The 24,788-nt window shown below is 39.8% G+C and overlaps 1 protein-coding gene across 6 annotated transcripts in view; it reads right to left on the bottom strand.

The window, feature by feature from the left end:
* The window catches only part of ctnnd2a (catenin (cadherin-associated protein), delta 2a), a 279,187-nt gene that overhangs the window by 118,565 nt on the left and 135,834 nt on the right, over positions 1–24,788 (bottom strand). For all 6 annotated transcript variants that reach the window (XM_042399032.1, XM_042399031.1, XM_042399029.1 and 3 more), the window contains 8 exons: positions 23,177–23,211; positions 22,181–22,285; positions 18,033–18,205; positions 13,011–13,065; positions 11,956–12,175; positions 11,457–11,574; positions 10,448–10,580; positions 5,750–5,923 (listed from right to left, as the gene is read on the bottom strand). In XM_042399032.1, coding sequence (XP_042254966.1) covers positions 5,750–5,923; positions 10,448–10,580; positions 11,457–11,574; positions 11,956–12,175; positions 13,011–13,065; positions 18,033–18,205; positions 22,181–22,285; positions 23,177–23,211 — 1,013 coding nt within the window. The remainder of the gene's footprint in view (positions 1–5,749; positions 5,924–10,447; positions 10,581–11,456; positions 11,575–11,955; positions 12,176–13,010; positions 13,066–18,032; positions 18,206–22,180; positions 22,286–23,176; positions 23,212–24,788) is intronic.

Genomic DNA, 24,788 nt, shown 5'->3' on the forward strand with positions numbered 1-24,788 from the left:
TATCCTGGCCAAACAAACCTAATCTAACCTGGCGACAGAGAGAGCCTGGTGACTGACACGCTAAAGTGACTGGGGAGATGCTGCAGCCAAAAGGTCTAATAAAAGCCGCAGTGCTTTGGATTCCTGCACTGAGGTTTCATCTGGCACTAATTGATAAAGAACTGGTGAATAAGGTCAACTGAAACTAGTCCATTTTGTAATGCTACTTGAATGCTACACATTTACACTAACTGGTGGTATATTTACATGCAACTCAGACTTTACAGCACCTTGACCTATGTGTGGTGTGTGCAGGGAACTGGAACAGGAAAAATACATAATACAGATACAAAATGAATAGGGAAAGCATGTTTCAAGATCAGGAAACTTGTTGCAGAACTGTTTATAAAAGTCATTTTTATGATCCTAAATCTCTGAATAAATGTTTAGAAAGCTTATACCTTCAACACTTTAATCTTCTATACCTGAAAACCATGAAACATGTTGTTTACTTCAGAGTATTCAATAAATTAAATGAAGTAACAGGCACCTTATTGTCAAAAGGTACCAATGAATCATCATATTTACATGCAAAAGTCAAATAATCACAAGACAAAACAATTTACTTCCAGGAATAACCACCATTACGTTGTATGAACTACTGCCATACAGGGATGTATCATTCATGATATATACATATTCAATTCATGACACCTTACCTAGGCATAGGTAAGGTTTCTAAATGCTATATAAGAATGTATATGTACTGCATGTATCCATGTATGCATTCATGTGGGAATGTACTGTATGTTTAAACAATGTTTAAATCTTCGAAACTCCATCAACTGCAGATGCATATAACACACACACACACATATAGACCAAGTGGCTATGATTAGTATTATAAACCACATTTGGACACCGGAGGACATGTGGCAGATGAAAGTGAGCCTTTCCTTTCTCTTCTTCCTTTTCAGGGATCTATCCCTCTCTCTATTTAAGCGGCACCCTGAACTTTTCCTGCCTTCTGGTCAGAAGAGACACAGTAACTGCACCCGTTCTCCGTCTTTACCCATTCCTCCCTCCTCTCTTGGGCTTGTTTTCTCTCTCTCTCATCTCTCTCCTCCATCACACTCCCCCTCATTAGGTTGTCAGATCTCATTACAGAAGGAACACAGCAGATTTAAAGGGGAAAGAAGATTGGTTTATGGTTTGATGCAAAGCAGATTTCCTCATACTTCTTTCTAACCTTTTTTTACTGTGCATGTGTGTGTGTTCACACTTGTGAAAAGGACCAGTGCTACAGAGCTAAAACTTAACAAAAAAAAAAAAAAAAATCCTGCTTTGGTTTCTAGAAACATCACAAGACACATACACACACGCACTCTTGCGCTTATGTAACAGTGTTGATCTCTTGTCCTGGGAGCTGCATGAATTTAATTGTAGAAACTTCATGTTAAGAAGTGTGTATTCAAATGTTTTTTGCTTCTTAAAACAGACATTAAGACAGACATTATTGCATTTATTGGGAAAAACACACTAGGTTCCCAAAAAATGTTGCCCATGTGCAAAAATTTGTGCCCATCCTCCTTTAGGAGAGGAGTCAAAAGACAGAACAAGGCTATAGAGAACAAAGCAAAGGCTAAGAAGCACAAGCCTTTAAAGTGTATGTATAATGTATTTTATTTAAATGGAGTATACACAAGGCTTCTTTAAAATGCCTGATATCAATATGTGTGCATATCAGCCCTGCAAAAAGTCTCAATAACATAGGTGTCATACACCTAAGAATGGTTTACCCAAACTTAAATTCAGAATATTCAAAAAAATACTCTTCATTTGCAAAGCTTGTGGAGTGGCTGCAGCATAAAGCACTTCCTCTGCTGTCTGGTTGGCAGGTGATAAGGCATGAACACAAAACTACAGGAGTGACCAGAGAAGTGTTTCTGAAGAAGGATGGAAAAAAAAAAATGCATTGTAAAATGTACTGTATGTAAAGTATGGTACAGTAAGATATGCAAATTGACCACTTTTTCCATGCAGCTCTGTATCATAAGGTTATCTAGATCCATTAATGGCTGAGAAAATATACCCTTGTTTTTACCATGGCTTAGGGATTACTGATTGTAGAAGAATTTGTGTCTGTCTCCTCCAAAGATACTAGAGGGAGTAATGTTGAGCTATATAACACCCCTTATCAACAGCAATAGCTCAAACTGGCTACTAGATGTGCCTGACAAATAGCCATGGCAGTGAATCTACTCATTCCCACTGTCACCACCTGAGCTACGTGCAGGTCTGATGTTAAGCTATTAAAGAGAAAAAGTGCCACATCCATTCAGTGCCGCTGTTATTCCCAGTGGTCAGAGTCATTAATATAGGCCAAGATGGCTTTCATGACATAAGAGGGGGAAGGTACAAAGCCAAAAATGTAAGAACAAAGACAAGAGTGAAGGAAGGAAAGGGAGAAAAAAAAAGCAGGGAAGGTCAGAAGAAAAGAAAGGTAAGAAGAAGAGAGAAGGTGGCGACTAAGGTGAGGGAGTTTAAACAGATTTCACTGATGTACGCTGTACTCTTAACTAATGGAGATTATGACAGATGCAATAAAGGATAAAAAAGATATGAGAGAGATAGAGCTATAAATACATACTGTATTAACAGAAAGAGAAGAGAAGAAACAGAAGAGACTGGAAAGAGCCAGACCAATGTCGGAACAATGGAAACTGTAAAAATAGAAAGTAAAGCGTAGTGACAAAGTGTAGGCTGATTTCAAAAGTACACAATGTCTTTTTAGAAAAACAAACGAATGTGTAAACCACATCCTGAGGCTTTTCCTTGCTGTGATTCTTCCGTGTAACAGAATGCATGTGTATGCATGTGTGTGTGTGTTTGAGACACTGTGACCATGCAGGAATAATCGCTTGAAATAGGCCACATTAACCTGCAGTCCTCTGGGGCGCTGACCTGGTTTAATCCAAGAATGAAACACTGCGTGCCACTGCCCACACACATGCATAGTGCAAAAACACACAGATACACGATCATACTTGCACAATAATACTGTACTGCGCATATATGACTGTGAATGTCCTGGCTAGATAGGAAAAGAGGACAAAAGGGGGTGAGACAGGCGGAGGAAAGACTGTGTGCACGTGAGAGAGGTTTGGCCAGATACAGATGTACACACAGTCATACAAGTGAAGCAGATGTTTTGTAGCAACTTCCTATTTATATATTCTCAGAATTTAGAGGCTGTGGCAATGCTGTTCACCCACCACTCAAGGTAACAATGACTGTAGAAGTGAAACGAGAGCTGCACAGAATAGGGAGCATTTGAAAACCGAGCAGACAGAGGATAACCACTGTGCCGCAAGAAAATGCCAGCAGACTTACTTAGACTAGAGGTCTGTTTGTTTATTCTTTCTGGAGGGAAAAGGTTGCCAGATGCAGTGAAAGTAGACACAAATCACAAGTTCCTCAAAACATGAAGTAAATCCTAAAATACTGACATTTTCCTTCTATATACTCACCAAACTGGATTTAATTTGTAGAAAAGCCTTGACCCCACTATGTGTCTGCTTTATTTGCTTCTTCTTTATGTCCTGTTTGCTGCCTGTCCCTATTTCTCTCCGCCTGTCTCTCTGTCCTAAACTGGGTCAGGAAACAGCGGCTATAAAAACCAGCGCATGTACAATTATAGTCACTTAAATTGCTTTTGTTGTATCATGCAGCCCGTCTTCGTAGTTAATTGTCCAGTTAAGTAAAGTGATGGCCCACGCTCTCAGTGAATACTGTGAACTTCATTTGACTGCAACTTGCCTTGTTTAAATTGGCTATGAATTAGCCTGACACTGTGCACCAAATACTACAACTTTCACAGTTTTGGAGTGAATACCCACAGAACTGTTTCCCTTCTCTTCCCACCAAAGGAATGACTTATAGCATTAATTACATTGATCTATGCCAGCTTAATGAACCAATAATGTGAGCCTGCCATTGCCAAGAAAAGGCACTATGACATAATTAATGACTTACCGCTCACCATGTCAGCACAGCCCTTATCAGTTCATTATGTGCTATCACTCTGTGCATTATGAATCCTTATTAGACAACCTTTTAGTCACTGCACATACTGTTCACATGACTTTTGAAACATGCTCCGCTTAAGCTGAGCCTTAATGCAACGAAGGGGCCGAGTGTCTTCAAGGTGCTGGTTGTCTTTGGTGTGTTGATTTACCGGTATAGTTACATGGGCCAAAGCACAGTGGGGGTAAAATTGCATATGATGTGAAAAAAGGCTCATGCTGATATACTCTGAAGGAGAATTTAGCTCAGACAACATGAGACAATCCATTAAAATACTGTATCACAGGAGAAGCATATTGTAAACCTCAAGCATCGCAATTAAATGTACACGGTCTAATCCACAGTCTATTGATTTTGTAGCTGCAGTGCAAATTTCTTTTGTGAGTTTTCTTATACCCATCTATTGACACTACAAATACAAGGAGCAGTAAATTATAGATAACCGTGGATCATCTCTGTACACTTCTGAAGTGCCCTTATTTCATTAATTCCTGCTTGCAAAGACAATCCTATCACTGTACGCACTGTACAAAATTTCACTGACAGTAATCAAAGCAATATCCCGCAAGAATAAGAGCAAACCCAATGACCCCCCTAACTCTGAAATGTGCTTCAAAAGCTATGCTCTGTGCTTAAAGGCAATTCTCACTCCTTTCAAGTGAGTCAAACTGATCAACTCGAACGCTGGTCTAGAGTGGCATATTTACTGCTATGATTCTGACCCAAATGCTAATGATAGCTATTAAGGCTAGGCTGTTTAATGACATCGAGGGAGCTGTGAACGTGGCGTGACCGACTTGGGTGTTTTCATGTGGGTATGATACGGTAATGGGATTAACATGGCGTACCTAAACCCACATTGAGATAAGCTCAATGAGGCCCTATTAAAAATACATTGCTGGCAACAATGGAGTTACGGAGGGAGCGGGTGAGAATGAGTGTGTCTAACTGTGTGACTTTGATAGAAAATGTGCCCAACTGTGCTACATTCCTAATTAGAAAAAAAAGAGAACCATAAATGTGTACTTCTAAATAAAAAAGGCCTTTTCTATACTCCTTATTTTTTTACTGCCTGTAATGTATTTTCTCCATTTGTCCCTGAGCTGGGTGTAGTTGTTGAAAATGTATAAGGCTGGCTATTCAGCACACAGAAATAGCCTCAACCGAAACAGAAAATGGACTGAAACATTCTGTTTGTCATGCTCCTCGAAACGTATAGCATCAAATAAAAATAAGTACACAATACCTGAACACAATACTTCGAAAGTAGGCATCCATCAATTCCTGATTAGTGTTGTTGCATCAATACATCACATATTACCTGACACTGGGTAACTGAGTATCAATTAGCTTGAGGTGAGTACGTGCTGTTTAACTGATTGACAAGATGATGTAATGTGTTGTAATTTAAGCGTATAATGAACGCATCTTTTACTTCCTCACACAAGTTTATCTCAGCTCTATGATCAGGTTTGCATAAAGGCAGATTCATGTCCGATGTTTCCTATAATCAATAAACAATAAACTTGTCTGCCTGCAGTTGGCCAGAGGTAGGAAGGGGGGTCTTTGTTACAGTGTCTTCATTTTTCAAATGAGTAGTTTTAAGACTTCAGTAAAGGACACATACACACAAATGGAAACAGTGTAGGTGTGACTAATTATACAAATGTCGTAAGTGCCTTACCAGTGTTGTTGTGATAGGGGCCTGTGTCTGGCCCCTGGCTCTGGCTAAGGCTTCTCATGGGGCCCTTGTTGTGGTAGACACGTTCTTCATAGATGGGATCTATATGGTGTTCTGGGGACCCCAAGGGCCGAAGGGGCTCCTGACTGTGCTGACTACTGTAGGAGCCACGAGAGCCTGGAGAGATGAGAGCGGAAGAAGAAAGATATAAGAATAATAGCGTGAGAGAGAATCAAACAAAGTAAGTGAGAGACAGGAAGGGTAGGAAGGAAGTGGGGAAGGAAAGAGGAGGAATCAGGGAACATAGTTTGCAGTTTTAGGAAGGAAATGGAAAGGAAGTGGAATGGGAAGGTGGTGATAAGGGCCATGGAGGGTGAAGAGGGTAAAGTGAGACATACAGATGATGTGAAAGGAAGAGGATGGGGGATAAGGAGACAAATAAGGGCAGGTGAAGCTGCAGCAGAAGATGAATGGGCCCCCCAAGAGAGACGAGAGGAAAGAAAAGGAACAGGTGTGGAGATGATGGGCAAAAGAAGGTATCAGTGTTGATGAGTGGGAAAAAAAACAAGAGGACAGGAAAACAGCAGTCAGTTGACAAAAGAATGCCTTTATGGCTGCTATGATTTTAGACCTGTCCATTTTCACCTCGAACCTGTTTTTTTTTTTGGCTAATGTTACAGAGAGCCAAGCGACAGACTGCACACCAGCGCACAGATAAGCGTGTGTGGGTTTATAAGAGTGCTGGGGAAGTTGGTGAGTTAAAGTTGCACAACATCAGAAATAGAGAAAGAGGGAAAGAAAAATAAGCTAGGGAGACATGCATAGAGAAAGATGAGATAGGGAAAGAAAAGACAGAGATCGAGAGAGACAGAAATGAAAAGAAAGAGAGGGCTGTCGCTGTATTTCATTTTTTAAATCTCCCTGGAACACATTGCTGGTTGTCAGCTATAAAATAATGAGATGCAGTGTCCCCCCTCTTGCTCTGTGTTTGGCAGGAATCCCACATACACAGGGCGAGAAGACATTGACAGCATGCATTTGTTCATTACACAGCAGAACAAATGTAAGGCAGGGGCCTCCCTCTGAAAACACAGAGAGCAAAATTAAATTAGGAGAGAGGAGAAAAGGAGGAGACTGGGTGAATATGAAAACGAGTCAGTAGGGCTTAGGTAACATGGAAGATGATAAAGAAGGAAGACGTGCGCATAGCCACATACACACAGAGACTCAGAAAGCTATGAGTGACTGAGAGAAAGAGCGACGGTCCAGTGGAGCTAGTGTCGTATCATATCGCATTAGCTCCCGATCGAAGGCAAGTCGCATGCCAAGGATTTTCCAGCGGCTGAGGGAGAAGGAGAAAGAGTGCAGCGCTCCAAGTCTCGGATTCAAACCTCCGTGTGTATCCACCATCAATTTAACACAGTCAAAAACCCCTCAATCTTTCAGATCATATCAGAAATCAATGCGTGTTAGGCACTCTGCCATCTCAGTAGGATCAAGCACATTCACTCATGCTGTAGTTTTTGTTGCAGCTTAGGACTGGTTTCTATTTCTTGTCTTAACTGTCCAACAAAGCAGGCAAGCCGGTGAATACTCAAACAGAAATACACAGCAGGACTATTATTATCCTAAACCTTCTTGATGGAAAAGTCTACCAGGGAAGATGGTACAAGCATCCTAAGGGATGAGACAAGAGCCTGCCTGCACTTCTACACTATGGCAAAGCATTGGTTTGTCTCATTATACCTGTCTTGAGCATGACCGTGGCAAAGAGGCTATTGCGTATCATGTAACTGTGTCCTCCTTTCAACTGTGTGGTTAACTGACTGGCCTGTTTACCTCCCTTGCCAATGAAAAGGTAGGCTGCCTTCCTGTCACACTCTACTAGCCAGCAGTAGCCAGATAGAGAAGACAAACAGAAAGACGAAGAGGGAGTCAGAATAAGGGAGTGAGACAGTGAGAGATAAAGATGAGAATGACACACATGAAGGGAGAGAGAGAGCTTCAATTTCTGACATTAAAACATCCATTGAGTTCGATTGAAATAAGAAGAATTTAGAGACAGAAAGAAAGAGGGAAGAAGAAGCAAGCGAGAGACATGCATGAAGGAGCGCTAATTAGAGTCATGGACACACCCATTAACAGCATGACTCATCCCAGCTCTCTCTCTCTTCTTCCTATCCCTTTCGTCTTTGAAGTCTTGGTGAGTTGGTTTTATTTCTTTATTCATTTATTTTTTGACTCACAGGGGCCCACTCATAGAAGTACTGACCTCTTTCTTTCAAAGGGAGAGGGAACTTAAAGTACGGAAGATGGAACGATGCAGAGAAAAGGAAGGGAAAAAGGAGGAAAAAAAAGAAAGAGATGCCCTCCCATGATGTTTCATTCAGTAAAATATTTAAAAAGGATAACAAAATGTAAAAACTAACTCTGGTCCCTTGATGCCTTGGTCGTGTTTGTGTGGCAAAAAAAGAAACAAACTAAAAATCACATCCATACATACAGTAAAAGATATCAAAATAAAAAGCCAACAAACATTTACATTCTTTGTTCTCTCACCTACTGACTTCTTACAGGAGAGGGTGAAAATTAACACTCACCGTCAAAAATGATCCTATACATCTGATTTTTCTGGGTCAATTTTCTGGGCCAGTTAAGTCAAAAATAGAACAGGATCATATATTTAAATATCCTGAGGCTCCAATGGCAACCACCAGTCAGTGTCAATTCCAATGTATATTGTCAGCTCTGAATGTGAGGCCCATAACTTTATATTATTTACTGATAATTTTATATACAGTGTATACCTCTTTATTGAAATTCTTGGTCATTCGTTTTCTTCTGCTGGGTACAGTATCATGTTATTGTGCTACTATGGCTAATATTTATACACAGTTGACTGTATCACTCAGGCTCTTCATGGAAAAAGCTATGACAAGGGGTTTCTTTTTTTAGGTGATTTCTATTCTACGCAGCTTAACTCCACTGTAGCACAGGTGCTGTAGAACTGTACCACTTCAAACAGGCTACTCAGATGAACTCTACTTTTATACTGGGAATAAGCAAACCTCTGACTAATAACATCTACAAATAAGTCTTGATTTATATGATTTTGGAAATACTGATGGATGAAATTAGAGTCAAGTATTTGAAATTTAAATTGTTAGATTTTCAGGATTAGTTGCACTTAGATTGTCCGGATAAAATTAAGCAGTCCACGCTCATGAAAGCATTCTGAAAATATGACACAGGTATGCTAATTATGGCTAATTACAGTCTGAGATCTCCTTTCCATCGGGACTCATTCCTGCTCAGTACTTTCTTTTCTTCTTCATTTAAAGTCTTCAAGAGAGATGAAACTGCAGGCGTTGCTTTAAGATCACAGTCTTGCCCTCAGGGTAAAGCATGAAGGACATGCCCTTCAATATAGCTCCAGGTTTAACAGACTAATCAATTAAACTTACTATTGAGCTTCAAAACACTGCTGCGTGGTTTAATCAAAATAAATCTTGTCAAATGTTTCACTGCTGTTGCTTGAAACAAATGAAAACAGAATCTGTAAAAAGTTGACCTGTGGCAAATAATAATAATAATAATAATAATAATAATAATAATAATAATAATAATAATAATAATAATAAAGAAAGAACTTCAAGGATTTCTATGTGAACAGTGCCTGAAGAGTGAGTGCTGGACATACAGTACATTTGAGTAAAGCCAAATGAAAGAAAAAAAGGTAAAGGTTTAAAATTGCCTTTAGGCTGAATAGCACTTGTAATACTAGTCTTGAGAATTTAAACTCCGTGAAATAGTGGGTTATCTGCTGTATTTAATTTAAACAGGCATAAAGATCCAACCTCAAATAAAATTTTACACTAGAGTCCTATGGACCATAAACAGTTGACACAACACATTTTCATTTTGAGTTTGACACTCAGCCAACTCAATTTTGTAGAGTCAAGAGAGAAAGACATAGACTAGTCAATGCAACTGCAGGAGCAAATAAAAGTCTCTGTTAGTCTGAATGCTGCCTTAAAACCAGTGTCATTCTAATATATTCAGCTCCCAGACCCCATAAAAAGATCTTATTCTAAGACACAATTAGAATGAGAATCATTTAAATCTTCCTAGAGCGGGTTTTGTCTGGTAGTTACAACAGACCTGCTAAAAAACAGCTTATGACTCTCAAATATATCTGCTGGAACAGCTAGTGCATTCATTCTGTTACAAACGTCTTTAAAGTTCGACTTTATAGCGGGCAGCCACAATGGTGCTCTGAAAAATCTCTTGTGAAATGTACAAGTGCTGCAATATGCGGCAGTTAACGCTAAGATAGAAACCAAAACAAAATGATGTGCTCATTAAAAGAGTGGATAATTCAATAGACAGCACTTGATGCAGCACTTGACATTTCTTAGAACAGCAGTGAGATGCACTGATATGTAACACAGGGGCCCACTTATAGCATAAATGCTCCATTGACACAAGATGTGATAATCAGCGCCAGACACACACACATTCACTCAAAGATGTATTGATATTGTGATTGATTTTCTTGTATTCATTTTCAACACACAGTACAGCTGATTTAAGGACATCATCATCAGTAGGACTGATACAGTAAGGATACTAGATCCCCATGGTGGATTTACGTATACAGTATATGCATGTGAGACTATATGAGTGTGTGTGAACTCCCACCTGCCAGGCTGCCAGGCCTCTGGAGGGTTGCAGTAGCGTAGAGCTCATGGGAGATCTTGTACTGGTCAGAGGCATGGTGAGCTGCCAGCCGTTTGGGAGACAGAGTGGCATAGCTCCCTATGCCCGAACTCATCTGCAAAGACAAGAGTCTCTTTCTGTCAAATATTATAAATAAGCTTGGGGAATGTACAAGATGAAGTCTGTAAACTGGTGCAATTACTTCCTGTTAGATTACAGTCTGTTGGCATCCAAATATGTAACAGCTGACATGGCTGATATGTTTTGATTCATGTGGTTCAGATGGGACAAGCTTGTACCTGTACTTTTTCAATTTCCTTTGCCAATTTCCTTTTGTGTCTATATCCACATGATAAACATTTGTAAAATGGGCTTCTGAATGGAAATTGGCACTGTGTGTAAACCGTGCCCAAACCACTTAGGGTTATGGATGTAATTCAAGCAGTGAGCCCCCATGCTAAAATTACCTCTCACCATGATACAATGTGAGACACTGGATATAAACATTCAACACATTTACCTAAGAGCCCAGGGTTTAGACAAAAGTGCAGAATGATGAATGTATGCAATGGATTTTTTCTAAATCTTACTATAATGATATTTGAAAAGATTACCCGTTTGAAGGACTAAAACGGACAAATATAGATTTTTGTTTAAAGATATGACTCAATTTATAATGCTAAGAAGCTGCACTTCACCATTCTTTGTTATGATTAAAGACCTGACAAATTGGACAAGAATACAATCTTCCCTCTAACACCCAGCCAATCAATGGTGTCAATCAATAATAGGACTGTATAATATTACAATTTGGTTTGTTTTTGTTTTGTTTTTTTACATTTTTATAACCTCTAGCATTTTTATTCTGTTTGAATGAATGGACATATTACACATACACAATAAAATAACAGAATATTAAATAAAAATTAACACAAAAATGCATTTATTTCCTACAGGTAGCCACAGTGAAAGGCCGTGTGACGTCCCGTACCTGGTGAAGAGGAGATGATGATGAGCTGGCACCTCCGCCTGCTGCAGTAGAGTTGGGTGGAGATGCCACCCTCAGGGGAGACCCACCCCCTCCTCCTGTTGTCACAGCAACTGTGGTGCTGGAAGACAAATGGGCAAAGTAACATCATTTGTCTGAAAAAATCATGACTTCAAATGATATTCATTTCACATATAAAAACATGCCTCCTCTATGATACGTCAGGTATGTGTGTGTGTATATATAGATTTCAAAGGCAATTTTCCAATTCCATTCTGTTCTGTTTCTATCTATTATTACTGTAGTCACTCAGTGTTTATTTATCTATCCTCTCATACCGTCTGTAAAACACATGAAAGAGAGAGATGTGTTAAATAGAGTATTTCTTTCAAATGTCAGCCTCTTTATCCTCCTTCAAACGGCACCTGACTCCTTTAAATATCAGTATCAACAGCAATACATCAAAATCAATATCAATGTCACAGTCACTGTAGCTCACTACCTGTATGACTTGGCCAGTCGATTAGCAGGAGACTGTTTGCTGGGAGAGGAGGAGGAGGAGGAGGAAGGCAGGCGTTGAGTGGTAGAGTACCCTGGCGTATCGGAGGATGATCCTAGGCGTTGGAGTTTACTGGGGGAACCAGACCCTGAACCCCCTCCTCCTCCAGACAGAGGAGAACTGACACGCTGGGCGGGCAAGGTGGAGCTGGAGTAGTAGATACCTGGAGAGCGAGGGAAAGGGAAAAAAAATGACATAAGCAACGGAGGATAAAAGAAAAAAAAAAAAAACAAGTAAGAAAGTGGTGAGGCTGGCTTAGTACAGATACACACAGGTCATCTAGAAGCCAATGCATGACATTTTACTTTGGACAGATACTGACAGAAAGAGATAAAAAAAAAAAAAAGAAACAGAAATAAAGCTAATGGTCGACATCAGAGCAGGCTAATGAAAGTACAAAACACACATTAAAGATTGGCTCAGCAATGAAGTAAAAAGCAAGGTTTGATCATTCAGGGGATAAGTGCATGGCCTGCTGTCATGTTTTCCTGCTTATCTAGTCTCTGGGTGCATCAATTACTACAACCGCACTTAAAATTTGTGAGAGGGAGCCTGAGATGAATCGTTCATTAATGGGAAACACAAAAAAGACACTAATCAGATGACAAATTGACCCTGTGTATGTTTATTAAGTTTTAGGTCTTGGGTGTGTTTGTCAATGCGTAACAAGTCGATAATTAAGACTTTAAAAAAAAAAAAAAAAACGACCTGGGTAACAGTATAAATGATACAGTATACACTACCAATGTCTTGACTATGGAGATTATGGAGGAGTGAGACTAACATGTAAAAACATAATATAGTGCCTGTGCTAAGTGTAGTTTACCCAGACCAACAGTCTAGTGCAGGCTCTGAAAACATTCTGCAAGCTTTTCATCCCAATTCTCATGCATGTATGTCAGCGTCTCTAAATGTCATCCCCACAGTACTTCATCACAGCGCATCTCTACGAACGGAGACAGAGAAGAAGAGGAAGAGAAGGAGAGGAGAGCTCTTACCTGACCCTGCCCCACTTTGTGATTGTTGCTGCTGTGCTGCACGACTAGATGTCACCTGGGGGGCGTGGTGGAGAGAGCGAGTGAGGGAGGAAGAGGTAGGAAACCATGACAGAGAAGAAGGGAGGGATAGAGGGAGTGATTCGTGTGGGGAGGGAAAAAAGTCGGGAGGAGACGGTATTAATAAAAATAGGATAAAAGAGAATAAAGAGTAGTGGCTATCAAAAACTTTTATGCACAATGAGTTCAGTCAAGCCTTTGAGGAGTCCCGAATGAACCTAGAGCAGCTAGTAATGAAATCCCCACAGAAAACAGAGGGGTGATTCAAACAGACTGATAGAAGCAGACCATGAACTCCTCTGAGCGCCGCTGACTGAAATCATTTCTCATAAAGCCTTGTTGCAACACCTACTCAAAGCAGAGGAAAGGATTACACAGGCTATAGTATTTTCATGTCTTAATATACTGTATTGTCCCAAAACCCCACTATTCACAAATAATTTCAATCACAAAAATTGGTTATGAAAATCAGACTAAAGTGTAAGATAAAGCTTTTGATGTTAAATCGCTCATATTGATGACTTGTATAACTATATATGAATATCATAAATGTAAGTCAGCAATCTTAACTTGTCTTCATTTTGTGTCAAATCTAAAAAGAACAGAGGGCAGTAGAAGGAAATGCTAATTTTAGCCCACCCGCTGTCCTTCTACCTACAGCTTTGACTGCAATATGCAATAAAGTCTTTCAGACAAAAAGTCATGTATCAGTGTGTGAGGCAAAATTAAGAGTGTGAAAAGCCTTTCTGCCACACATCACATGCTGGGCTATCCTGATATATTCTCTTTAGTCTCCAGAGACAGTAGGGGGGAGCATATGCCAGTGCTCCACTGAGCCTCATATAGCCTTATGTTGATGCTTAGAGCCGTAAAGGTGATTCTAATACATTATTACCAACCTGACATGGCTGCAGTTGTACAAGGCCACATTATGCAAGCACACAGTCACTGAGTCACCTTGGAGCTTTGGCCCCACAGCATATTGTTTCACTCAGAAAATCTAAGTACTTGAAACACTCAAAGCCTCTGTAACTTATTATTAAAAAGTTAGTAAGTCTCATAATTTTATACATTGACTGATCAGGAGGGGCTAACAAAAATCTGTATTTCTGGATTTGTTGCTTTCATGCTGTTAGAATAAATGGTTTGAATGTCTACACATGAAACATGTTGCATGTCTGCTGATATGTCTGGGGATGAATCTGTTATACTGCATATTATGGCAGGAAACGCACTCAAGCACACATGTCGACACAAACACACACATTGAGATGTATAATGACCACAAACATCTGATCATCCAATAACCAGTGCCTCACAATAGCCAGACACACTCCTTATAAACAATCTGGAGTTACTTTTTAAGCCTACGTTTGTACATAAGTTTCCAGGTGTGAATATTTGCAGCTGTACAGAAAGGTTGGTAGATTAAAAAAAAAAAAAAGCTTGCCTGCTCAGCAAACCTTCCTTGGATAAATATAGCAACACACACAGACACGCGGTCTCCCATTATGTTCTCAATGGCAGTCTCTGGTTATATTTTCCTGCTTTTCAATGAGCCAATGCTTGTCTGCTGAAGACAACAGGCCTTTGGTTCCAGCACTGTTTTGTTTGCAGAGGGGTCATGGAAACTGATTTATCACTGGCTGAGTGGATTAGCCGTCTCTTTCTAAGAAATCTTAACATACAGTATAGAAGAGGCATGGAGACAACAATAGGAACTTAAAGAATGATACATTGGTATGATGAGAACGAAGTGAAGTAAGGTATGGTACATGTTCTGGAATCAGTAATGCTTCATCATTGTGTCTGTCTGCATGTTCTTGTGTATGTGTGGAAGTGCTTTTGAGAGTGTATAGCATTTCACCTTGGCTTGCGAGATCCATCCTGATCTAAACACACAAGAGGTGAATCCTGACGGAAGCTGAAACTTTACCTCACTGAGCTACAAGCGATGGAGTGATTTTTACTTCCAAAGCAACTCCCCTGTAAGGATAATATGCTGCTAGAATCATTAATACAGTCGAGATATATGGCATGAAATCAGAGATCAGATATAGCTGCATAACAGTAGCGATACTGGATAATATTCTGGTCTTATTTGTGCTTAATTGTTCTTACATTTGCTGCGTGGGTATGTACCTTTATTAGCTCAGTCTTGAATAGACCTGTTGCCAGAAATAAAATGAATTTCTGCCTCTGTTTTTTTCTCACACAAATGCCTTTGCAACTAAAATAAGTTGAAATTACACCAAAAAATTCTGGATGTAACAACTTCAATGACTTTGATTACACATAATGTGATCTCCTGTCAACAACATTCTCAGTCCCTCAGTATAATGAAATCAGCATCTCATTTTTCTGACAGTTTTCATACATAAATCACTATTTTGATGTCAACTCCCTTACAAACAACCTAACGTTTTAAAGTATGTGTACAATGTCATTTGATATGTTTGTTTGAGTGCAAATGGGTAAAGGGTTATTAGAGAGTGGATTATTAAAGGTGACCTTAATCGGGATGTGAGCCACTATCCAGAACAGTGTGCACCATAAAAATCTCCTATATAAGTCCCCTGTGTTAGTTTAGTAGGTTATGAAGCCAAGTGAGAGATCTAAGACTGATGAGATGCAGGCCACAAGACTGAGCTTAAGAACCCTGTTAATGGTTTATGTTATTTGATTGTGTTCTGCAGATGTGCCACAGTCATCAAGATGCAAAGTGAGACAGAAACAAATTTTAGACTGATGAATAAGGGAGTGAATAGATAGATAGGTGGATAGATAGATAGATATGTAGATAAAATGACAGATAGATGGGTAGGTGATTCACACTGTAAATAAATGATGAGTATAGATGAATTGTTGGCTGAGTTAACTAATAGATAGAAAGCCTGACACACTGTGTGTGTGTGTGAGAGAGCACTTTCTCTATCCTACTCTATGTGATCTTGCAGCGCTGCATCTTTTCTCTTCCAGTAAAACACTGGAATGTTTGAGGTGCCATGAATCCATGCATTATTAAAGCAGGACCTCTCAGGGTTATAAATACCCCTCAAAAGAGCAGCAACATGCTAGACCCTTCACTTTCTCTCTCACTCCATCTGAAAGAGTCACTTGTGCAAACTTTAAACAAATTCACTCATTTGCATGGAGTGCACATGCGCACCCAAGTGCACATGCCAATAAAAAAAAAAAACCCCAACAAAAACATGCATGTACTGTACATGCATGCGTGCTGCACCTGCCTATCTAGCAGGGGTAGTTTGTATAAAGCTATTCATGAACAACAAGCCTTGCTGACAACGCTGGCCCCATTACACTGACAAGCCAAAAACATCAGAGAGGAGAATACACACACACACAGACTCATGCTCACATAGACAGAGATGGTGAGCAGAGAGGACAGGGGAGGAAGAGGGGAGGAGGGAAAAGAGGACAGGAACATTGCAATACAAAAGAAATAGAGACAAGACAAGAACAAGAACAATTGCAGAATTCAAAATGCGGAAAAAAATAATAATAAAATAATACGCCCTTTGCCTTATCTGTCCATCCATTTATATGTCGGACTGTCTGCTTTTTCTATCTTTCTGTCTTCGCCTCCTGTGTTTCTTATTTATTAAGGGAGGGAATGGGAGCTCTCTCTGAAACTAGCTTTGAAATGAGCTTTGGTGTGACTGTAGGGGGAAATGAATGAATGTGTTCACAAAGACAGATATCACCTCCGTCACCTTTCTCTTTCAGAAGACACACGCACGTAAGTAAACAAACACACATATACTGCACACACACACAGATATGCACACCCACACACAGCAAATGAAAAAAAAAAAACCCAACACAACACAAACATCCACTCACTTCAAAGAGGGAAAGCTTACTGTGCATGTGCTCGCAATGATACATGAAAGATATTCTCAAAGAGCTGTGATCCTCATTAAATAATTATCTCGTTTCTAATTATTAATCTAAAATATGTCCTCTTATTTTCAATTCACAGCCATCTATAACTAATGAAAAATTTGCCAGAGACACTGGCGATATCTTTCAATGCAGCTGCTCACTGATGTGTGGGTGAGAGCACACATGTGCATATAAGCATGTGTGCAGTACGTGTATCACCACTGATATGTTAAGGACATGAAAATTGGAAATAATTGGCTCCTGTAGGCTGGAAAGTAATTTAGTGTGGAGTTTCTCTCTTCTTCTACACACTGCTTTGATTTATATGTGACTTTGTCTCCAGCTTTATTTCTCAAAATCTATGAAAACAAGTCACTTGCTGAGATTTCTCTGTGTGCATTTAATCGTCTCCGCATTTTAGAATATGAGTATCTGATTACCTGCCTCCTTCTAAACAGCTTTAAACAAAATGCAGAAGATTGCTTTAAAAGCCAAAAGTTTTTGTGATTGGACTATCTACTTCAGTAAGATTGATGAAGTGGAATTCAACTCGATTCAACTGTGATGTCAAACAAATTAGCAAATACGTGTTTGCTGAAGGCATAAAGAGTCAGATACATGTAGCTGGTAAAGCGCTATGCAAGATAGTGTACGGGGAAAACAGGGTAGAGGAGAAGGAAGAGCGATGTTCGCTCAGTCTGTGATGAAAAAAACGGAGCAGCAAGAGAACTAGAAACCAGCTTATACAGTGTTTCAACATAATGCTGGTCCCTCACAATCTGTACACCTTCAATGAGCAAAAGAGTACAAAAAACAACAAAGAAACTGTGGAGAACTCACTTCAGGTGAGTTACTTTCACTGTCAAAATCCTCTGATGTCAGTTAATAAAAATATCTGGTAGTCAGGCAACTGTACAAACTGAAAGACAAGTTTTTCAAGAAGATACTCAGAAGTTTATATGGAAGACCAGCGTAAGAATTTCTGTCCTATTGTCGTTTTCATCAGCAGCAGCAGCAAAAACATCCTCGTTATCATCTGTGTGCAGCGGTATTTCCTACCTGGTTGTAGCTGTGCACGGCTCCTCCAACCTGCCCACTGCGCTGAGGAGTTGCTGCGGAGATGCTGTCGCTAAGGGCGAGGGTCTGGTTGCTATGGTAGCTGGCAGAGTACTGGAGCGAAGCCTCCGGGGTGGAGTTGAGCTGCAAGGAACTCTGGGAAAGAAGAGCCGGTCCTACCGATAGAGACAGGAGTGGTGTATGGTTGGTTGGGAGGTGGGGGTTGAGTTGAGTTTGTGTGTGTGTGTGTGTGTGTGTGTGTGTGTGTGTGTGTGTGTGTGTATATATATGTGTGTGTGTATATATATATATATATATATATATATATAAATATATATATATATGGAAGAGAGAGTGAGGAGAGATTAAGAGTGAGAGAGAGAGAGAGGGAGCGTGAAGGGGAGAGATTGAGAGGCGAAGAGTGAAATGGGGAAGAGAGAGAGAGCAGCAATTTAGAGCAGATAGTGCAGCAGTGCAGCACTCCGTGAGTTGGAGATGGCATACATAATTTATTAGCAGAGGGAAAGAGAAACAGAGGAACAGAGAGAATAGGAGGAGGAGGAGCAGGGAGATGGGGAGTATGGGAGTAGGAGGGCTGAAAAGAAGAAATTTCTAATAGATGCCTTACAACTTGAGACGTTACCTCCCCAAACATGTTAATTTTTACCTTGTACTGACGGCTTGAACAAAACTTCACTTGACCCCTTGTGTAAGATATATGGAAGTTCTTGTTGAGAAGAAATCATTTAATAGTTAGTTTTATTTCTGTTCGCTTTCAGTCAGCTATGCAGCAAATTGGAATATGGCTTTATATAGCTAAACTGCTGGAGTGCATACACTTCAGCAGCCTACAAACCAAACACAACCCTTACTGTCATTTTTAAGGACCAAAAATACATTTTGAATGTAGAGGAATATATTACCCAAATCTTCTTTAGATGAAGTTGAGCATAGTATTAACAACACACACACCACATACACATATGACAACCTCAACCCGCTCAGTTTAGAAGCAGCATCATCACAACTACCTGAAGCAGTCGCTGCTGTGGCATCAAATAATAATCCCTCCTCTCTGATTCCCATGCTGTGCACATACAGCTTATATTGACTGGGAATAAGAACATCATAAGACACCTTTTAAGATCTTCTGAACTGTGTATGGAGTGATGAGGTGGACTGGGGGGCGGGGGAGGCGGACTATTACAAACCGCTCTGTAGTCAGCGGTGTATGTGAGTAGTTAAACAGGTTATCAGTATGTGTGTTTATATGTGTGGTTTGGTTTTTATTGAAGAGCAGTTAGGTCTGTGACCTGTGCTCTCGGCGGTGTATAAATATTTCATGAAGTTGCTATTTTTACTCTCTCTCCATTTCTGAATACAAATTTTGAGTTTTACATAACATGTATGTAATTACAGTTTGTAGAATAAGAAAGCAAAAATGTCTGTTTTTTTCTTACTTTCCAGATTCCAAATTTCTAAATATCATGAATAGTCTACAATAAGTGTCTTCCCCAGAGCTCACTGCCATGTCAGTTTCTTTTTTTCACCCAAAATAACAAAGGGCCCTTATTATTATTCTCTCATATCTATTTGCTTGCGCTCTCTCTCTCCCCATGTCTCTCTCTCTCTCTCTCTCTCTTCCCCCAGAATCCCTTTCTCCCTGTGAGTCTGTGAGCTGTGAACCAAGATCAACTCCTCTGCTTCTCGCCTTCACAAAAGACTTGTCTTTTCTCATCTCGATTCATCCCTTGCTTTTTATGAATTATTAAACAGCACTTTGTGTGAGTGGGAGCTCCCAAACTCATCATCACTCAGCCTTGGTGTTTGTTAGATTGTGTGTGCTATGTGACAAATACTGTGTATGTTTGTTGCAGCGCTCATACATGTGACGTCGAGTGTGTTTGTGCTGGATGGTTGGATAATAGGAAAGGCATTACATTAGTAGATGGAGAAATAGTTCAAGTGTATTCAGGAGTTCATGAGTTTGTGAACGTGTGTAGATGCAAGTGTCCTATGTGTGAGTATGATTATATGTGTGTGAGTGAGAGGGTGAAATGAAAAACACTGTCGCAAGTAGGGCTTTAAGTCCTTTCATGTCTCTATTGAGTCTCATAGAGTCTCCATACTCACTCCAAAATATTAATATTTCAGCAGCTCAGTCAAATTATGAGCATCATATTCTTCCTCATTCCCGTATAAACCACACACATAAAAAAAAGGGTTGTACCATTTTTAAAAAAGGTTAGTTCGAGAAGTACATCTCACAACATTAACTCTTTTTTTGGAATTATTTCTGTGTATAAATGTTTGTGTGGCTCTGTTGTGACACCTTATCGACAACTGTATCAGCTAAAAGCAAAAAGCCTCCCTGGTTTGTGCAACCTTTCACTGAAGACAACGACGTGTCACTATTGCACGTATTTACCGCTTAGCTATTTGCAATGCTCCCATTTGGGGCAAAAAAACACACACACACACACACACACACACACACACACTGAAAGCTATGCTGAATTTATCTGCACCCACACATTGTGATGCTTTTGGTAGAAATCCATTTGCAAAATGGGAAAAACAGCTGGGTATGTAGCACCCACAATATGAGTGCTCACACTGAGAGTGCCATCTATTTGGACACAGATAAAGCAGGAGTGACGAGGACTCAGGCACCTTCTACAGACAAGATAAGAATCAAATTATCTGACATGTTACCCCACTGTTCTGCATGTGCTTAAACATATAACCTATTTCTTATCAAAGCAAACCAGTGACAGCAATTCTGATGAAAATATTTCAAATCAGATTTCTAAGTTCCATCCTGTGCAGCTTTTGTGCTATTCTATATATAAAACCTCTATGCACTGTATAGGGAGATGTGAAGTCATCGTGTACGCATATAACACATTTTATATAGGTGCTCCACACTGGCCAGCCCATTCTAGTAATGCCAGGAATGACACGTGTAAAGCCTAAGGTATAAAATGTGAGTAAACTCCTCACGTAGAAATGTGCTGTGCAACGCATACAGTGCGAGTTCTTAAAATGCCATCCATTACAGCAATATCAACAATCAAAAAGGTCAGCAGACAATAAGTGAAAATGGGAATGCAGTGTTCCAAAACCAATGACCTGCAACGAAAATGCCAAGCACATTTAGCGAGACCTCATACACAGGCCGCCTCTCAATCATTGTTTGAGGTCCTTTATCAGAATAGAAAGCCTACAGGGTGGAAAAAGTTGCTTGAGACCTGTTGGTACAAATCTAGGGGTGGTAAAATCTGAATGAGACCCGGTATGTTTATATCTCTGTGCTATGCCTGGCTGCTACCTATACACCTCCAGATAAATGGAGCAATGTCAGTTTTTTATCCAGGCTACACTACATTTTAGTGACAAACCACAGCTGTATTCTTAACTAGTGAGAAAATGCATTTCTCTGACTTTTGCCGTGTAAATATATTCATATTTTTTCAAAAATTCTATTTCTAACTATATTTACTCCAGTCTGGACTCAACTCAACTTGCTTACTGTAAGTAGAAATGAGTGTTATTCAAGTTAGTTGAACTATCTACTTGCATAAAAGACTAATAATAGTACAGTTCTTATTTTTCTTTCTTCGAGAAAAACAATTACAAAGCAATACACACCATAACCTTTCAATAATTAAACTGGTATCCAACCACAGGTATAGTTTTGTTAATATTCTTTTGGATTTTCTTTCTCCACAAACTGTGTGCCCTTTTATTGAGTGACTGTGCATGACAATTGAAAATGAGATTCTTACTCAATCTGAAGCAGTGACAGGTTTGTTTACACTTTTGAGAACTTCTGCTAGAGTTAAGCAGACCTTGATTTTGATCCATCATGTGTTAACAAAGTTCAGAAAATCTAATTTCCCATCCACGAATGAAATCCTTCAAGAACAAATGCAAGTAAACATAAAAATTAGAAACTCAAATGATTTTCGGTTTGTATCTCCATACTCTTTGCCTGGAATAGTGTTTTGTCTGGTTGGCAGTTCTGCTTTGCTCTGCGTCAGGTCAATAGCACTAAATGGACTGAAGTAAATGGAATTAAAATAGAAAGTTTAGATTATTAGATCGTATCCCTCCTTGCCCTCCTCAATGATGCTGATCAGTACACTTACGTTCTCCGCTGTCAAGTATTCCTGATTCCTGGAGGGAACGAATGCAGGAATCCACCAACTCCAAACCTGTGGTCAACTCGTCCTCGATATCCTTTTGTCCATCCGCTGTGGAGTAGAAGAGAGGACGAGAGAGAGACAAAGAGAGTAAGAAAGGGAGAGAAGGAAGTAGAGAGAGAGAGAGAGAGAGAAGAATGAGATCTCTCTGAGTTGTAACCTCAATCTTCTCCTCTCACAGTCAGTAAAACCTACCTACACATTATGACCTGGTTATAAATTGAAGGACACTTTGATTATAAGACGGAGAGTGCTGTCGACTCAATGTTAAGTCCCTGAGTAAATGGGGGATTATGTGAATGTAAGCAACAGATGAGTGAGAAAGACGGTCAAAGAGTGTATACATGCAGATTAACACTGACTGTCGATGCCAACAGTGGCCTTGGTCTGGCAACACATTGATGCACTGATATGTATTTGAGTGTGTGGCTACGCCTGTGTGTGTGTGTGTGTGTGTGCCTGCAATCATCTGTTAATCCATCAGGTACAGTATGTGGGTGGGTGCCTCTGTTCATACATTACTGGGCTGCAGGTATAAATTCCAAATGTTCCTTGACATACAATTTTCCTAGCGTGTCAATCAGACAGGAGGTGGAACAGGCCTTGTTGGTGTCTGGGCAATAAATCTAATCCTTCGACTCGAGATGTGTTAGAAATACTCGTGTTACAAAAAAGATGTGTTGCAGAGACTTCCGCTTACTGTGGTCTGGGATTTCACATCCAGCCTAAAACCCTTAAGATTTTGTCAGCACAAGTATTCATGATAATCAATGTTTGGGTTAAAAAAATCTCTATAGTAATAGACAGATTTGAGCAGTGAGTCATGCAACAATACCTCTACATGCATGGCTGAGCAGCATGTGTGTGTGTGTGTGTGTGTGTTTGTTAACCATGCAGACTACATGACAACTAAAGACAATGAATATTCATGGTGAACTTTACCTTGAGCATTCCAGCGGAATTGCTCATCTGCCGAACTGCAAGAGAAAGAGATGGTCAATAATAAGAATGATGAGAAGAAGAAGAACAGCGTACGACACAGTTGTAGAATATCAGCGGGGCTTTTAAATCAAAGGCAGATTACAAGAGAGTGCTTTACAAAGTACGAGGAAATGTAACATACATTAAAGAGAGGGTAAAACATTTGAATGGAGACATGATTCAGTCACTTTCAGATTCTTATATATGTAGATAAATATTTGTAGATAAAGTATAGGTAGATTTTATAAAAATCAATTATTCCCTCAATTTTTTTTTATGTTCTATTCTGCTGAGTTAATTAGACAAAATAATAGGCTATAAAGTGAAAGTCATCCCTAAATGTCATTTCACTTGTTAGTCAGTCACTGCCACTTACTTCCAAAACATTTTACAGAATAACATCATGTGCACTCAAGTAACAGTCCTTTTATTCTCAAACGGATAGTGTCGTACACAAAGACACGCACCCATTCACACACATGTACACACACAAACACCACTTCTTTTCCATTCTCTTGATGACTGTCAATTGATCGGTGATTAATGGAGGGTTGAGGATAGAGAAAAAGACAAAGCGAGTGAGAGGAAAACACAGAAAGTTAGAGACAAGTATTGAGCCGTCTGCTGTGTGATCAATGCGGACACGGACAGACTAACTGATACATATAGACTCTTTCATCTGACTTCATCTACACCATTAGACTGGCTGTCTGGACTAGTTGGCTTGTGTCTACGTTTGTCCCATTTAGACTGTTTGGTATTCCACATACCCGACTTTCTAATTGAATGTCTGTCAGCGTGTGCGCATGTGCGTCTTTGGTGACATTGTACAATTTGTGTCTCGCGTGCTTGTGTGCTTTCGTGTGTGTACATGTTTGTTGGGATATATTAGAACCAGTGAATACATTTACATGTGTTTATCTGTCTGGTTGGCTGAGATGGTAATGGTCTACTGGAGATGGGCATTTTCTAAATAGCTTTCATAGATTAATTTAAGTGACTGAATCACTTTTGATTCACACAGTAGCCTATCTCTAAAGTGTCAGAGTCGTGTAATATATAGAGCTGTTAATACTCTGCTATGGAAGCAGGAGAAATGGTTATAAAAGAAAAGAGAATCACAGCTATAGATTGTTACCTTTGTTTCCTTCCTTATTTACTACTTGATCCGAAAAGTATTTTTGTTCACTGAATTTCTGATATTAGTCAGCTTGTTAAGAACAGTTTGGCTGGCTGCTGTCCTTGCGGCACCTCAGGACCTGTGCTGCTGACTGGACAGCTGGTTCTGAAGCATGACAACCATATGGGGGGGGGTAGGAGTTGGCTTGGACTCAATGGATAGATGCTTCAGTAGCGCTTACAAGCCGCTGACGTCTCACTTCTGGTGTGAAATTCTGAGTTAGGCTGCAGAAACCAGCACACGATCATGGTTCAAATCAAACCATATGTAACCTAAATGTATCCATTTTATTGGTGAAACCTATTGAGAGTGCTACACAGCCAACCGAGTAACACAAGTCATTGTTCTTGATAGCATTCAGAATGTTTTGCTCATACACAGATACGACTGTGC

This window comes from Thunnus maccoyii, chromosome 21 (assembly GCF_910596095.1).
Source record: "Thunnus maccoyii chromosome 21, fThuMac1.1, whole genome shotgun sequence".
Lineage (NCBI taxonomy): Eukaryota > Metazoa > Chordata > Actinopteri > Scombriformes > Scombridae > Thunnus > Thunnus maccoyii.